The sequence below is a fragment of the Opisthorchis viverrini genome, assembly GCF_000715545.1.
Source record: "Opisthorchis viverrini unplaced genomic scaffold opera_v5_33, whole genome shotgun sequence".
NCBI classification, from domain to species: domain Eukaryota; kingdom Metazoa; phylum Platyhelminthes; class Trematoda; order Opisthorchiida; family Opisthorchiidae; genus Opisthorchis; species Opisthorchis viverrini.
This window is the reverse complement of record NW_008751689.1, coordinates 738395-755440: the sequence shown is the minus strand read 5'-3', so window position 1 is coordinate 755440 and position 17046 is coordinate 738395. Positions and strand designations below refer to the sequence as shown.

At 43.1% G+C, this 17046-nt stretch overlaps 1 protein-coding gene across 1 annotated transcript in view; it reads left to right on the top strand.

Annotated features, from left to right (window-relative positions):
- Positions 1-17046, top strand: part of T265_02614 (hypothetical protein) — a gene marked incomplete at both ends in the record, with an annotated part of 60329 nt that overhangs the window by 17227 nt on the left and 26056 nt on the right. Inside the window, 6 exons of the mRNA XM_009166912.1 lie at positions 776-1154; positions 2452-2689; positions 6161-6480; positions 10152-10775; positions 11210-11488; positions 12897-13227. Coding sequence (XP_009165176.1) covers positions 776-1154; positions 2452-2689; positions 6161-6480; positions 10152-10775; positions 11210-11488; positions 12897-13227 — 2171 coding nt within the window. The remainder of the gene's footprint in view (positions 1-775; positions 1155-2451; positions 2690-6160; positions 6481-10151; positions 10776-11209; positions 11489-12896; positions 13228-17046) is intronic.

Below are 17046 nucleotides of genomic sequence, written 5' to 3'. Positions count from 1 at the left end.
TCAAATCAAGCTGAAGAGTACCAAACTGATTCGGCTAGAAAGTTAGTGGAAACGCACAGACATGCAGATGACAAGGAGGGCTTAGAGTTTGAGAGAAAACGAGGTAAAGAAGCTGTGCGCTCAATTTCCGGAGTTGTTTTTCCGAGCCATCCGAATTAATTGAATGGACAGTCGATATCGTCGAGATCAGCAGGTCTTACTGCTGCCCGTAAGACCATGGAGGCAACCAGCGGCTGTGCAGGGGTACGCAGATCTTTCAAACACTGGATAACCAGGAGCTTGACGAATTACAGAAAACGAAAATTTTAGGATCAGCCTTGCATTCATTTAATGGTCCAACACGTTGTTTTTTACCGAACATCTCTATAATACTTCCCAGAAATGTTACGCTGTTTTATTGGCGGGTACTTCTTGCGACCGACAAATCCGTCGAACAAGACAGACGGCTCAATTTCGAGAAACTGAAAACGGTGTGCAGTAGTTGATGGCCCAAAATCAGAGTAATGTGAGCTGGTGCAGTAAAAGGCAAAAATAATAGCAATTACTAAATGGTAGGTCTGAAAATGGCTCAGACCAGTTGTCATTTGACAAGGCGTATATGTTTCGTGAAAGCATGCTTACTAGTGCTTAAGATGAATTTATTATAAACAGGCCAAACGTTAATTCCGTACTGAGTGAAAAATACCTCATCGTCTGTGGAGCTTGCAAATCAATGGACTGATGTTCCACGTTACAGAGTTGAAATCAGTATGTTTTCTACTGTTTTTCGTGACAGGGCTTCAACTCTGGTCAGTGTGAACAATATGCTACGCGAACAATTAGATCAGACGACTCAGGCAAACCAAAATTTATCCTGTGAAAACCGGCGCATTCGTGATGAGGCGTCAAGGTTCAAGGAGATTCTCGAAAGGCGTGAGGCAGAATGGCGCGATGAGGAGGCGGCATTCAATGAATACTTCACAACGGAGCACGGACGCCTTCTAACACTGTGGCGCGCGGTCGTGGCCTGTCGTCGCCAATTCGTCGATGTTAAAGGACAAGTTGAACGTGAAATCAGTTCGGCTCGGGCCGATGTAAATCGAATTGCCCGTGCCAGCCAAGCGGCTTTCGAGAACTTTGCTGCAAACGTAAAGAATACTGAAGCACAGCAACAGGTACCTCGATGCATGCAATAATCTTCTCCCAGGTTTTTATCCATTTCAGTTCTACTTTCTGTGGTCAGATGATATATTTTACGCCAGTTGCCAGCGCGTGGGAATTTCACATTCTCATTCCCCTTTACTATTGGGCGAGACGCAGCCTGTAATCTACAAAGCCATTCGTTCACCACCTCATTGGAGTGAATGCTCAATCACTGATAAGGCCAGTTCTATGAATCAAGTTCTTGATTGGCGAGTTCATGACTTTTAGACGGTGGACACCGCAAACGACAAAGATGTTCTTCACTGTAGTGTCCAAGTCAGAATAACAGACTAACGTGCTGCTGCAACACGGATGGGGTTTTCCCACCGATTTTCCAACGGTTGTGCACCCAGAACACTGCTAAAATCCATTTTCTCCATATCTTATAAACCGACATCCACGAACGGGGTCGGGCCAAGCAGTACTTCTATTCTATTTCAAGCCATTTTTACTCTGCCGTTCATTCCATGGCCACAACTAAAACGCAGTGAATTTGACTTGCTATTCAGTTAAAATCACGTTTGTTTTGAAACTAAGTAACACAGAGAACACGAAGCACTCCCTCTCGTAGTGATCAAAAGCTTGACAGCCAGCCTTGGTACTTAAGTTCGGACGTTGACTTTTATCAGCTGCTACACTAATAGAGAGCCAGTTCGCGAGTTTCAATTATCTGCCAGTCGTCATATCCTATCCACTTAGCTATCACTGGTTCGATCGGTGAGTTTTTATTTGCTTAAGCACATCCTGTATTACCAACCAACTTAAGTAAGCCAAAGAATTCCCTAGTTTGACCCGGCTTATCGCCATTGCTGGCCATTTTCTACAGGAAATTAATCCAAGAATCACTGTCTGCGTGACAGTGGGACAAGGCCTGATAATCATCGGGACCAGTTAGCTCAGTTTACATCGGGGTTCACGCTGAGGAATTTTCGCGGGGCTAATGGGTTTTGGTGATTCGTATAAACGGCTTCTCTGAAGCTATCCTGTTGCGGGTTGTGGCGTCCCAGTTAATTACCCACTGTTACGCTTGTTATGTTGAAGAACACACTACCCTCTTGATTCTGTACAAACCCATACTGTGTATAAAGTTGGAATTGCTTGTTCCGTAGAACGGGATGCTCAGGGGTAAGCTTCCGAAGCGACTAAAAGTAGTGTACCAAGCGTGATATAAAACGTTCTTGTTATCTCAAAACCCAACATTGCATAGGAATTTTCCAATAGTGGAGAAACAAACTGAAAGGCAAAGTTGTGTTATATGTTTTTATTCAGACTTATCTAGAATCAGAGCGTAATGAGAAGAAAAATCTCGAACGTCAAATGGATCAGCTCAAACAAGCCCACGAAAAAACACGGCAGCAAATGGATCAGGATATAAAATCATTAACGAAACGATTAAACGAGGCAATTTCAGAGATGGAAGATACTAAGCATCAGCTTGCTGACAAAGAACGAACGTTGGCTTGTTTGCAACGGCTACGAACAGGACAAAGTCTGTGCAACAAGAGGGGTGAGTTCTCAGAAAGTTAGTTTTAATCTGGGCTTCAGTTATATGATTCAACTAAGCTTACTACTGAACCCCTCAGATAACCCCGTCTTGTCCGAGTTAGGAAACTAGAGATCTTCGATTGTACAGGTGACCATACGTCATTCTACCAAGTAGTAGCCACCAACACATTTAAACTTAGCTTCCTGGAAATGATGTATGAAGTGAATTCAATAACTTCCCAGTCAGTCGGAAGGATTACCTCGCTTTTCGACGACCTATGAATTGTCCAGATTGGTACTCGTGCGAGACCAGATCACTCGCCCGTTAGACAGACGTTAGACTTGCAAAGTAACAGTGAAGTTTTCTATAGAACTCTCTATCCTGCTTTAACAATCCGAATGTCTTTCTGGCAATGCATAATAGCACAGCCGAAAAATTGAGGATACTTACGTTGTTGGCCACTATCAGTTTTGCGGGGTGTTCCCAGACAAAAATTACACCAAAATTTAACTGGACGAAGACTGATGTTTGTAGAAACTGTTCTTGAAACTGAAAAACAACTGACATTATTCTACGGAGATTTTTTCCTGTTAGTGAAGCCAATCTATGCTAAAAAGCCTACAAGCACTGTACAGCTGTTTCATCCTTATTGGGAATCATAAGCAGTACGCATCTCACGAAACTTTTGAGCGTCTCGAACCCGCGACCTCCTGGCTAGTAGTTTGAACACTTAACCGTTCGGCGACGAGTGGCTGATCAGCAGTGTGATTAACTCGCACTTAAACAGGACAATGAGGATGAAACAGCTGTACAGTGCTTCTCGGCTTTTCAGCATAGACTGACTTCACTTACAGGACGAAATCTCCACAAAAACCCGATCCCCTCACACTACCGACGAACGTTAGTCTGTTCAGCCTAGAGAAAAACGTAGGGAATCTGGAATGGCACCGTTCTGTTATATGGATAAATTTAATGATCTCTTCCGCCTCTAAAACCTGTGCACAACTTACTAATTACTAAAATATCGAAAGTTTATTCCTCACAGGAATCAAAACGTTCAAACTTTACATCATTTTAGCCTACTCCCAGGTAGTCCGAATTCTCCTGTTTTATATTGCATTGCTGTCGCTGTTCCCTTACTCCACCCAAAACGAACTTCGGTCGGTGATTTACGCGGCGGACAGATAACCGATTGTTTACGTCTCGTAGTACTCGCTACCGACTCCATGTATGTCTGTGCACCACTTTTGTGTTGGCCGCCATTATGGCTGAATGTCCCCCTGTTGGAGGAGTACGTGTTGCCCGGACCCGAGCGTGAATGGTCGGGACGGATTTCAATCCGCTACCTACCTGACTATGATCCACAGACTAGGTGGGGACGTATTTCAGGTCATTCTCCCTGGGACATCTAGGTCTTTCTACTCCGCGTGTTATTTCCTCTTCATTAGCTTATGAATATGTAACCAACTACAGTGCAGCTCGCGCAAACTGTAGGTGTGACGGTACATCTTAGAGCACACCCTCGGAATTGCGGCGTTTTGCTGCGCGGTAGGCGCCTACGACCCCTTCTTCTGTTCGGTATGTTTACGTCAATGAGTAAGTGTTCAAAGGTTTCATCTGACAGTCCGACAGCTTTCATGGACCTCCTACGTCCTCTGTTATTTCTGTAGACCGTTTTGTTTGAGTCGTAAGTTCATTTAATGTACTGTTGCGCGGAGGCCACCACTGTGATCGACTGTTGACCACTGGATCACTACAACTTACCATTACTTCTGGAATGCTCGTATTCATGCTGTACCTGAACTGACACGTTTTAGAACCAGATCTGTGGATTCTACTATCCTCTTTGCTGTTTAGCACAGTCGTTTTGTCTATGGCATTACTCATGTATCAGCTGCCAAAAGTCACCAGCACAGATCCCCTACTGATCTCGCATCAAACATCTTGTCTGCGGAATGGAATATTAGCGAAGACCGGCTATAAGGAACGTGGCATTCTGCCCCGGATTTTACAGCAAACCTAACGAATTTTAACGGTTCTTGGCGACCGATGTTAAAAATAGATAAGTTGCTCGCGCCGTAGCAGCTGGTGACGTATTGTATGACCGATATTCTAGATAGCATGCTGATGACCGTGAAATGCGTTGATCTGATTTCACATCGTAAATTTGCCGCCTTCGCTGTCTAAGTTTGCAGTGCTGACTTCGTGAACAAAGAACAATCACCAGAACAAACGGTAACCAGACTTTTATCTTACACAGTTTTGCAGATTTGTTTCATCTCTCAGCAGCGTGTTGTGCATCTGCCACGGATCTACGCGTAACCAATCTACGGCGCCCCGTATATTGACCATACATGTGTTTTCATTCTACCAGTTTGCAAGCATGAACTCTTTCGGCTTTTACTTCTCTGAATCTTCCACATACGTGGAATGAGAGGGTTTGTGCCCTTTTATTTTATTGCAATTATTGAATTCTAGTGTCCTTTGGTGATTGCGTGGTGGCTGCTTTTATCACGGTGCCAATCAACGAATCTAAGAAAGTGGGAAAGAGAGCTTGTCATTTAGGCTCCAACCTTCCCTGTAAATCAGCTCTGGGCTGCAAAAAAGCACGAACGTTAGACACAGCTCTAGTATTGCGTTATAGCTGACGGTCATTCACAAAAACGCTTTTCGATATAACTACCCGAAAACGCCAGCTTGGGATACGATGGATCGATGTGATGCGCGGTTAGTGTGACATCCGTAATCGATCGCCATAATTGTCATCAAAACATAACGTCGCACTGGTCGATAAACAACCTGAAGTTGTTAGATTGCAAATTCAATATTCAGAATACACGAGAGAGGTTTGTATGAAGTAAAGATATGCATCGCACATCTGAGAGTGGTGCTTATTAACCCTTATCCAGTTTGTCCTGACAGTTCTAACAGTAAGCTCATGAGAAACGTGAAATGTCTCACTGAGGCGTCCACAATCAAGGGGTTTTACGACATTCCACGGGACCACCTGCCACTCTACTGGTGCCACAAGTAGTTTGAGCACCAAAAGCCTGTGGAAAGTAGTTAGTAGTTGATTTAACGTCTCTCGATTCTCACAACGGTTTAATTAAGCGATGCCTAGTTGATTTTGACGAACAAGTTACTAGCAAGTATTTTGCAAAATACTTACAAATTATTCCCCTCTACTAAAGGTGTTTCAACGAGCTAGATAAGGTTGCTGGCTTGCACTTTGTAAACATATCTCAGCAATGGACAGTAGGCTGTTAAATTTTTCTACGAGAATCCTAAAATGCTATGACAAAAACGTTGGATGCGGTTGACACTTTTTACCCCAAGAATTTATTGCAGTGACCTAACAACCTGTCATTTCGAAGGCAACATTCAGTTAAATCTGTAGTAAGCTCAGACCAACAGTTCTATTTTTTGAAATGCATTTTTTAAGAAAATTGATCCTTATTGACCGTGGCTTCACCTCCGTCATTCGCACTACAGAGGGCTCTGATATTATCGACCCGAATTCACGTGCATTGGTCGAAGAACTACAGTCAATGCAACAGGCTATTCGTGAACTTTCTCAATCCGTGATGAATGATGATGCTGCGGTTGGTAGAGATTGTCACCGCTCACGGTCACGGTCACCTTGCTACGCCTCCGTTCCGGCAGCAATGCAGCCGTGCGGTGGAATTTCTCGAGCAGGGGCATATGGACGGACAGGTTCGCCTCCGCCTCCTGTCAATGTGACAAGCGGTTGCTACTGGGGTGACTCAACGTTGAGCGCCATCCAGGCTGCCATGAACAAAAGAGGGATGCAGGTTTGTGTGACCAGTAACTTTTTGTGCTAAGAACAGAAATGAACATATTCCTCACCTAGTAAACTTGGCGTAGCCAAACCACACAAAAGTGGAGCTTTGACTGCATGGGAACCCCCTGTATATGAGGTACTAAGGCTTTCCTCCACCACAGCGAACTTCTAAAGAAAATCCAAAATGGTTGCTACGGGGAGTGTGGTAGGTGTGAGAAAAGCCACTAATTTTTCACTTTTTTGTAAATGACTGTTGTCTATTACATCGCACAGATACATTCTGTGCCTTACGTGCTGTTCTCTTGATCGCGTTCAAAATAACCCCTGGAATTCGGTACTTAACAGTTTTGTGAATCTCATTAGCTGCTTACTAACTTTATTAGCATTGAAAACGAATGAGCATAATGGAGGGCTAGAGTAGATGTTGTTATTTTACTCCAAAGTAAGCAGAGGAGTCCAGTTTTCTTGTGTAACGGGAGCGCCTGAGTTTTTTATCCCTCTCTGTTCTTTAATCGCTTGAGCTGATATTGGGATATTTACACCATATACACTGACAGACCGTTAGGTGATCTGATCACCTTAGCATTGGATACACAATTGTTCTGAACTTCTCAGATACGTTTATGTTTGTCCAAATCCCTTTTTATGTTAATTTCCAGTCACCTTGTACGTGTAGTGTACTGAGCTCGAGACCACTAACGAAGCATTCTGCAGTTTTTCTGACTTCTCCATTGCACAGCACTACTGTTCTTTCAAACTTTTTTAGTAGTTCTCGCTAGTCCTATCTGAAACCAATTTTATGGTAAATAGGATGAAACCTGCATGGGTCTGTCATAACTGAAGTATGCAATTAGCGTGGTCCATTTGGCAATAACCTGACCCTAATCACAACTTTTAGCAGATGTAATAGTGCTGGAAAGTTTATGCTGAAATCGGGAGTAAAGGTTCCTATTTGAAGTATCATATTTTGTAAAAATATCCTGGGTTGAGATTGGAAGAATGAGCCTTCAACGCATTGGAAGCTGATGAATTTCCTCCAAGAACGTGATTACTGCGGTGTGAATGCTGCAAAGGGGAGCATTGCTAAAATTAGAGGCATCGCATTCAGGTTTGCCACGAACAATCCACTGTTACAACCTATTCGTGACTGCACACTTCCTCACGTTAAGAGGTTAAACTAATTCCGTTTTGGTGACTTTAAGGAGGATTGAGAAGAATAAAGTATAGGAATCAGACATCCGTAAATCGTTATGGATACCTGTGGCAAAGCTTTTTTTTCTACAACCCGTCTTGTAAAATGAGCCAAAAAATCCCAGAAACTTCACGATCGAGGTAAAAATCTCTACCGAAGGAAGTCCTTTTCCCTCACGAGGTAACCGTTTTGTCATGTAGCTGAAAAGCAAAGCTGCTTTCGACAGTCGATTCAACTTAAAATGTTCACTAAATAACTCAATATATTTCTGTCCCTTCCAAACAGTATCAACAATATAACGACTGACTGCATTAATCAGGGATAAAAACGGCTCTCTCTATTCAATCTGTGTGTATGCGAATGTAATACAACGTTTGTACGACGAGCTTTTCTGCGGTGGAAACCTGTATACGGCAGACCCTATCAGATCCCAGGTGTGAAAGTTGTGGAAAGATTTCGCTGTTTTCAGTAGCATGAACAAAGAATGCACTTGAATTTTTCCCCCATACTTTGTTCAAGAAAAAACTATCGGCCCGGAGCACATTTTAGCCCACCCATCCTTCTGGGGTAACAGTTCTCAACCGTTTTGGCTTGGTTTATTGAGGTTGGCCGACCTGGCATTTTGTATGGGTTCTACTGGTAGTCGGTTTGAAGAATAATGTGTATATCAAAAGGGATTACCGCAAACTGTGTGTAGTTAAAGGTTTCCACCAATTTTTCAACGTATATCACCCACATCAACCAAACTAGTAAATTGTTTAGCATCATGGTTTTAGAACCTTTCAACAACCACAGTGGAGGTAAAACGTTACAGACTGACGAAAAACCTCAACCAGTACATTATTCTGAAAAGGCAAGCTAATGTTTTAAAATAATTGACGTATACGAATGTGGCCTATTCACATTTGTTTACGTGAAACCCCACGTGAAGTCGAGTTCGAAAAAATCCCTAGAACCTATGACACACACCGAGGGTTTTTTTCTTCTGGTATGCGCTCTTACGGTTAGCTTCCAGGCAAGCTATTAATTTGAATAGTCACCCAATTGAACCTCGATTCAATCAACGGCTCCTATTAACTCGGATAACTCATGATATCTCAGTGGTTAAGGCCCAGACTTACTGACTGGACGGTCTTTGGTTGTAACCCAACCTCAGCTTATCAACTGCTTCTGTTTAGGACTGAGGAACCTTACAGTATCTCAGTCCTCGTGCGTTCTTCTGGTGACATGGCAGCTACGCAGCTGAACGAGTATTTTTATCGTTATTTTGAAACCGGAGTACGAATGAAGTTTAGGTACAACTAAGGGTTAAAAAGTGTTCTGTCCTTTGCTGGACTCAACAGCACCGCAATTGTTGGACCGAGGTGTTTCACTCTATACGTAATACACTACTTATAAGGTTACTGGAGACTTCTTGGCAGCCCACGACCGATTTCGCTCTTCTTGTGCTTACCAGGTCAGACTTACTGACTGGACGGTCTTTGGTTGTAACCCAACCTCAGCTTATCAACTGCTTCTGTTTAGGACTGAGGAACCTTACAGTATCTCAGTCCTCGTGCGTTCTTCTGGTGACATGGCAGCTACGCAGCTGAACGAGTATTTTTATCGTTATTTTGAAACCGGAGTACGAATGAAGTTTAGGTACAACTAAGGGTTAAAAAGTGTTCTGTCCTTTGCTGGACTCAACAGCACCGCAATTGTTGGACCGAGGTGTTTCACTCTATACGTAATACACTACTTATAAGGTTACTGGAGACTTCTTGGCAGCCCACGACCGATTTCGCTCTTCTTGTGGCTTACCAGGTAGGTACAGTCCCCGAGGTTACCCCCACCTAATGTTCCACATGAACCCAGATTGTAAGAAATTCGACGACTCTTCTTGTTTACGTGGAAATTTGGTTTTGATCGAAGATCCAACTGAATCCAGCTGATTCTCTCTCTTATGGTAGTCTTGATTTTGGACCAGTTTGGCATCGGATCCCGATGATGATCCGAATCCCACAACATGGGACAATGAACAGTCGACCTCAATAGTGATTGCAGAAAAACCACTAGCATCACTTATTACTAAAGAAGCAGCAGGTATAACCCACATGAATCTGTCGCCTGGATTTCTAATGAGAATAGTGGCTTTGAAAGTCGTTTGACCACCCCAACGGAACCGGCAACACAATTATGTAGCGTGGTTCAGAAACAGTCTACACGAAAACCTAAAAGACTGACAAACTGTGAAGATCAGCTGATTTAACCCTCTAGCCATGGGAGTTTTGGTGCACTTACAATACTACGTCAGAGTGGCAACTGGGTTTCGAAACGCCTGAACGAACAGACGGTAACAAGTGGTGTTTCCCCATTCGTAGACTGGTCCAAATTATGACAACTGGCTGCTTCTCCCCACCCAACCCCCTTATTGATGATGATAGCTGACTTCGCTAATTAATGAGAGGACAGGTTTTTCATTGGAAAATCTCTGTGCATTTTAATTTCAGCTGGCCGATCTTAGCAATAAACTCGGTAGCCTAAGGGAACAGCATGAAGCTGTGAGGGCACGACTGGAAGTATGTGAGGGTGAAAAGCTTGGTTTAGAGGAACAGCTCCTTAGCCTGAAGACTGATATTAACAGCGAGAAACAGGAACGAGTGGAAGCTGAAAAAGAGCTACAGCGTTGTAAAGCGCAACTTCAAGCGATGACAAACCAAAAAACAGAACTGGAAAAGATACGACAGCAAACGACGGAGCAGGCAACCAGCTTACGCAGTGAACTTGAAAAGTCAAAAGAAGCTCAAAGAGAATTACAATTGAAGAGAGAAAAAATGGAAGAAGAGCTCACTGATTTGCGTATGGATGCGGAAAAGAATGCAAAGGAGGCGGAGCGACGTCAACGGTGCATCGAAGGCCTAGAAGAGCGGCTGGCCGCTGCAAAAGAGGAGACTTCAGCTCTGAGGGAAAGCTTGCAGTGTGTCAGACTGGAGGCGGAAATCAAAGCAACAGAGCGCGCCGACTTACAGGAGGCATTTAGCAAGAGTGAAGCGAAACGTGCGGAACTTGAAGGGGAGTTAGCACATTTGCGCGCTGAACAGGAACTTATGCAAGACAGAATCAGTAAACAGCAGGTGAGTAAAACTGAAAGCGATTGCTTTTCAACACCTTTTAGCAATCCCTGATGTGATGACAGGTGATATACCCTTACAAGCGTTCCTAGTGTAGCGTGCTGATAATTCGTTCTGCTTCTGCACTGGTGCACAATGACAGGACCGCACAGCTGCGATTGAGCGCTAATGCCCGACATTTTATGATATGCGCGGTTGGCACAAAAAGCGCACATACCCATTACACAGTTAAATTTAATCGTACTGCTCTATTCCAGGAAAAGCATGATTGTCTCACTAGAGCGATAGACATTGAGTCGCATGTCATGCTTTTGTCGTATTTCATTCGGGACCTCACAAGATCAACGATCAGTCGGTGTACGACCTCTACCCGCGAACCTGTCTGTGGCTTAACTGTGATAATAAATCTAAACCCCTTATCATTTTATACCGTATAGGCCAGAATCGAAGAGATACAGAGCAAGCGACAAGCTGCGCAAGCCCAATTACGCAGCTTGGAAGCCGAACATACCCAACTGGACGCAGAACTTCGCAGTGTAGAAGCCGAACGAATTTCGCTTCGAGATCGTGTAATCGATTTGGAATCGCTGAAGAATGAATTGCTTTCGGAAAAGAACAGACTCACACAATCCCTTACATTATCCGAAGCCGCCAGAGAACGACTGGAAGAGGGAGTTTCGGTACTGAATCGAGAGAAGATCGATCTAACAGAACAAGTAAGCTCGTTCAATTTCACTTCGCCCATTTTGTATAATTCAGGCAAACATCAGTGTGGGTTTTAATCGATTGTGGCATATAACCTCATCGGAATACAATGAGCTTCACGAAAGGGCAATGAGTCTGACTGACCGAAAATATTCCACCATAAGTTATCTCCAAATCAGTGAAGGTCTCATTAAAATCAACAGAAAGTACCCCAAAAAATCATCTGTTCTAATGTAGAATCTCCGTTGTCCAGCAACCGAATTTACTACTTTCTGTGGTTGTACTATTAACTCACTTAAAATAGGCCCTAGTCACATCTATCTGTAGCTGTTCAAGAAAACTGTAAGTCACTTCATCTTTACATTGACTTTTTATTTCTCTTGACTAAATAGTAGGATAGATTGTTGCAGTATCTCATCTGTGTTTTATAGTTGTACATAATTTCAGATCGCGTCACACGGAACCCTCCAGAAATAAAATCAACCTAACTCTTTGGTAAACACCCTGCAGCCTTATAGTAAATGGCAGTAGTTACAGTGTGTGACTGGAACCTTCAGACTTAAATCACATCAAGAACTCATTCTGCATTCATTTCGGTTGTCTCATTTTCAGTGTTTCTGTTGGCTATCCCAGAAAGGAGGCTACTTTTAATAAATAAGGCAGAACATCATTGTAAGCCTTAGCTGAACATGGGAAAGCAAGGCGGAAATGGCAGTGCCTCAGAGTCGTTTAAATGATTTTGTTTGATGTTAGATAGCCTATAGACACAAAACTCGATTCTCTTGAACTAACTTACCAAAATGTTATTGGACGGTCGAGTAGTGACAGGTAGTCTTTCCTGCTAAAACATTCGGTTATCTGCACAACACATAACGGCATTATTTTGTATAAGATAGATCATTTGTGATCTCAGCAGCATAGAGTGCACGACAGCAAGAGAGTATATAAGATATCGTCAACTGTATGATTTCGTATGGGGAACATATCCTACTATGTTTTTGATTTGCCTCATTTCCTATATGCTTATCCACATAGGATGCAATTGATTAGAGAACATCGGTGAAAAACCAGCGTGCTAGCATTAGGAAGGTTAGTGGAGTAAAGTCCAGTGCTACTACGGGCGTGTCACAAAAAGAAAGTGAACTGTGACATAACGATTGAGCGGAAAGCGGCCCAAAGTTCTAGAGATTGCTTTATATCTTTGACGACGTGAGATTTTTTCCCGAGGAGATTGTGGATACTTGATTTGGCGGGGGATCATGCTGTTCCTACGGACGATATACAAGAATCGCCCTGTAAATGCAAATCTTACATTGCTTAATCAAAATTTGAAAACTACTCTTTCTTGGAGTAATGGTGGCACGAGTTGTGTGAATGACACGTGTCCCCCTTACACTCTGAATCCATTTTTCCGAACAGCTCAACGCTGTGACTCGACACAAGAATGGCCTGACGAGTGAGTTGGCTCAAAAATGTCGTGATATTGATCGTTTGCGTGAGGTGATCGCCAAGGTTAACAATGAAAAAGAGGAACTGACCCGTGAAAAAGGAGACCTTACTACGCAGCTCCGAGGACTAGAGCGTACTTACTCGCAAACCTGTGATCATCTAGCCGCAGTAAAGAAAGAATGTCAAACTCTTGAAACTGATTGCTATCAGGCAAAACAACGGATTGAACAACTGGAGACACAAAAAGAGCTACTGGAAAGTGGAAACCAGGAGCTTATTGCCAAGCGGGATAGTCTTTTGGGTACGTCCTTTTCAGTTATACATTCCTGGTTCCAAATGTAATACACTGATAGTACCAAACCTACGTTTGTCTGTACTGATTGTTGAACCAGTTTATCTCCGCAAAGCTTTTTTGAACAGTGAGAAATAACAGTTTTAGCAGAAGGTAATATTTCATCTCTCCTCCGGTACCGACAGCCCAAGTAGCACAGTTTGTCTTAAGGAAATTACTGGAGTTTATGCGATATTGTAAGGGAAATCCACCGTTGAGATTTTTGGAGCCTCACATCAAACAACCAACAGCAAGCAGTCGGATTCAGGTGCAGTGCGACTGAAACTGTACAAGTACCAGCAACACATCCGTTGATTGGTTAAGATGAACCAGATTCAGTCACTCCGCTAATAATAACAGCGTTGTCCGTGGTTGAGACGTTATGTGAAAATGATTGGTTCCTATCACCGATAGGAAAGAATTTCTCTTTAGGTTACCTGGACAGCAGGAAGTTCGTGAAGTGAGGACGGTTTCCAGTTTTATTGTTGGGCACGACCAAAATTGTCATGAACGCGGAATATGCTTCTCATCTGCGCCGCATGCATTACAAGACGTATTACTGCCGTCACAATGAGTAACATCATTTGTGGTCGAAAGAATTGAGGTGCATAATGTGTGCTTGATAGTTGAAGTCACCCTCAGTCTAGGTATCCATTCCAATTATGACCATAAGTTTCCACTGTTATGCAGCGGTGACTATTTCAGACAGTCCTCAAATCAGAGTTCCAAACTTTTGCGAAATCTTTCAGTGGCTCAGAACCAGTCGTGAAAAATTTTAACGATAGGAGAACAGTCTACCTAAAAGAAACTACTCACAAGGTTGCTGAGAACTCTTAAACAGCCCACGACCGGTTTCACCCTTCTTGGGGCTCATCAAGTAGGCGCAGTCCCCGACTTCCTGTCAACCTTATGTTTTACTTGAACCTAAATCGGACTATTTGCGAGAAATACACTCATTTACAAATAAATGTGGTTTTCACGAGAGACTCAACAGAATGTCATAACCGAGAGATTCATTTGAGTCTCTCGTGCAAACCAAATTGATTTGCAATTAGTCCAATTTGGGTTATTGTGGATCATAAGGTTGATGGAAACTCGGGGACTGCGCCTACCTGATGGGCTTCAAGAAAGGCGAAACCGGTCGTGAACTGTTGAAGAGTTTTCAGCAACCTTGTGAGTAGTTTCCTTTATGAAAATATACTGCGATATCTCGAATATCGTACCAACTGAATCATGAGGCGGCCTTTGTGTAGCACATTCAGTTGTAGAATATCATAAACAAGAGATTCAGTTAAGTCTTTCGTGAGAATTAAATTGATTTGCAAATGAGTGTATTTCACGAAAATAGGCTACCTTGCTTATCTTCATGACCTGAATATCACCATCCTCCAAGAGAACCTTCTTAGACGGTGCAACTTTGGCACAGTGAATATATTGAGATCCTGGAGTCCAGTTATAATTCAGTGGTTCCAAGCGAGCAGGTAACAGTGGAACGCAAAATTTCCGTTTCCGCGAGTGCTTACTCTCCGGTCTTCTTGCGCACCACTTATGGAACTAGCACTTAATCGCCAATAGGTTCTTATTCTTTTCATGAGCCTAGCAATTCGACTGAGAAAATAGACCACCAGCCGGCCAGCATTGTTCTGAAAGGCGACTTTATGAGCCTCTTTAGAAGAACCAAAGGTTCAGCACGACTGCGATCACCGTGCTCAACTGCTGTTAATTTTCAAACTCCTCTACGGGACAACAACGTTGCTTTAATGTTTGTTGACACTGGGTCCGCCTAGGTGTTGATTCAAAGAAATCATTAGTAATCAGATAAAGAGACAACTTTCGCATTCACACTTGTGAACATTTGCCGTAAGGTGAAATGGACGGGTGACCGAGTGATGAGGAGTTGTCATAATGCTGTAAACATTGTGGCCATACATAAAAAGTACTCATTTTGCTGCTAATGTACACACATATGTTGCTCAGACTTGGTTCTGGAGTTGTTTTCGGCAGAGGTATGCTTGTGTACCTCTGCGGTGAATGACAGTTAACTCCACCGGCATCATAGTACCATGCAACATGATCCTTGTTTTGGGAAAATGCTTAGTAAAACCACAAGCTCTGTTTGTAAAAACGTGTCAGTCTTTTTCCCCTGTCTGATGACTGAGCTCCACGCAAACACATAAAAAAGATAGTCTTTTGAGTGAGAAAATTCCATCAACATTTTACGTTTCTCCGAAGTTCGCTAATTTATCCTCATGGGACCTACACGATCACCGTGCTGCATATGGCATATCCGGATAACCCTACAGTTGCTGATAGTGATTCAGGATCATTCTGGTAGTGTCTATGAGGCCAGAAAGTTCATTGTAAATTTGTTAGAAGCCTCCGACAATATTTGTGCCATTATGGTATTAGTATAGGTGCAACATGCGATCCGCAGCCAATGGCGAGGGATCACTTGCAAACGGGACTCACAGAGGATGTCTGCAATCGAGTAATCCATATGGTGCGCGAATGTTGGTGCATACGCAACTTCATCTCATGAAGTGCATCAAGTTTTTCTTCCAAGATTACTGGGGGGATAGGCTAAACACACTTAGCCAAAGCTGTCGTAAGACTCTTCCAAATTGTCCCGCTTACAATGGCCTACGTAAACGCTACTCATAATGGGCAACCTAAGTAGCCACTTACGGTTAAACTGATTTAATTTACCGTAGTGGCTCTCAAATGAAGTTTGTCTGTACAACATATACAGTATTTACCTTCAGAAAGGTGGGTATGAAGGTCAACTACTCTCAGATAGAAGCTAGCCCTAGTAGAGGCTAAATTTGTCTTGCGCTCGTGAAAGCTGCTCACGAATGCGTCACGCCACATGCCAGTATATAATTGCTTCAAAGTCCACTTGGATAACGATACTCAAGGACATAACTTTCAGAGGTGTGCAGGTAACAAGTACAGCGTATCTCTCGTTTGGGAAAACCGAAGCGGAATAAGGTGGCACTTCGAGGTTGAAGGTTATTCTTTCTGGAGGACGATGCCCACAACTGACTGGTTGCATAAAATTTAAGAGCTTCCACATGGTCGTCTAACAGGAAGCAACTAAACCAACTTTTGACCATTCTAGATCCGTTTGCGATGTAAATCATTAATGGCTGGTAAGCGAGTCATTGTCTGCCACGAGCTTCGGTCACCACAAACACTACTCAGGTTTACGGTTGGAAAATTGGACTGACCTGATCTAAGTTAGTTAGACGATATGTGAATGCCCTATGTTCTCCATCCTTTGTCTGAAACCCCTCTTATTCCAGCTGGAAACTCGCGATATCCGGCGGAAAAACTGATTTGTTGTTGACACTTTTCAGGGAAAGTCACAAAAGAATCAAGAATGCAGCTCAGAAATGTTTGACCTAACACAGCCTAAAACAGCTAGAATCCCATAAACTCAACGCAATTCTCTATATTATCCTGTCTTCTTGTGAGTATTGTGTGAGTGCAGTATATACATAAATGCATGAAGAAGAGTCATCGCAGGCCAGGGTTGAACTCCGCTATGCCCCTTTATATCACCAGCTTTCCACGTACCACAAACACCAAAGTGAATGCAAGTGGATGGCGAACACTAACTAATGGAATCATCGGTACGGCAGAAATTAACTACCTCTGATCAATGATTAGCTTGTTGGATGAGTTCACATGCATGATTCATTGCAACGTTACTTATTCGTTCTGTTAACCTCAGACAATTATTCAACACAGTCGGTTTCAGCACCCAGTTTGTTCATTTTCCACGTGTTT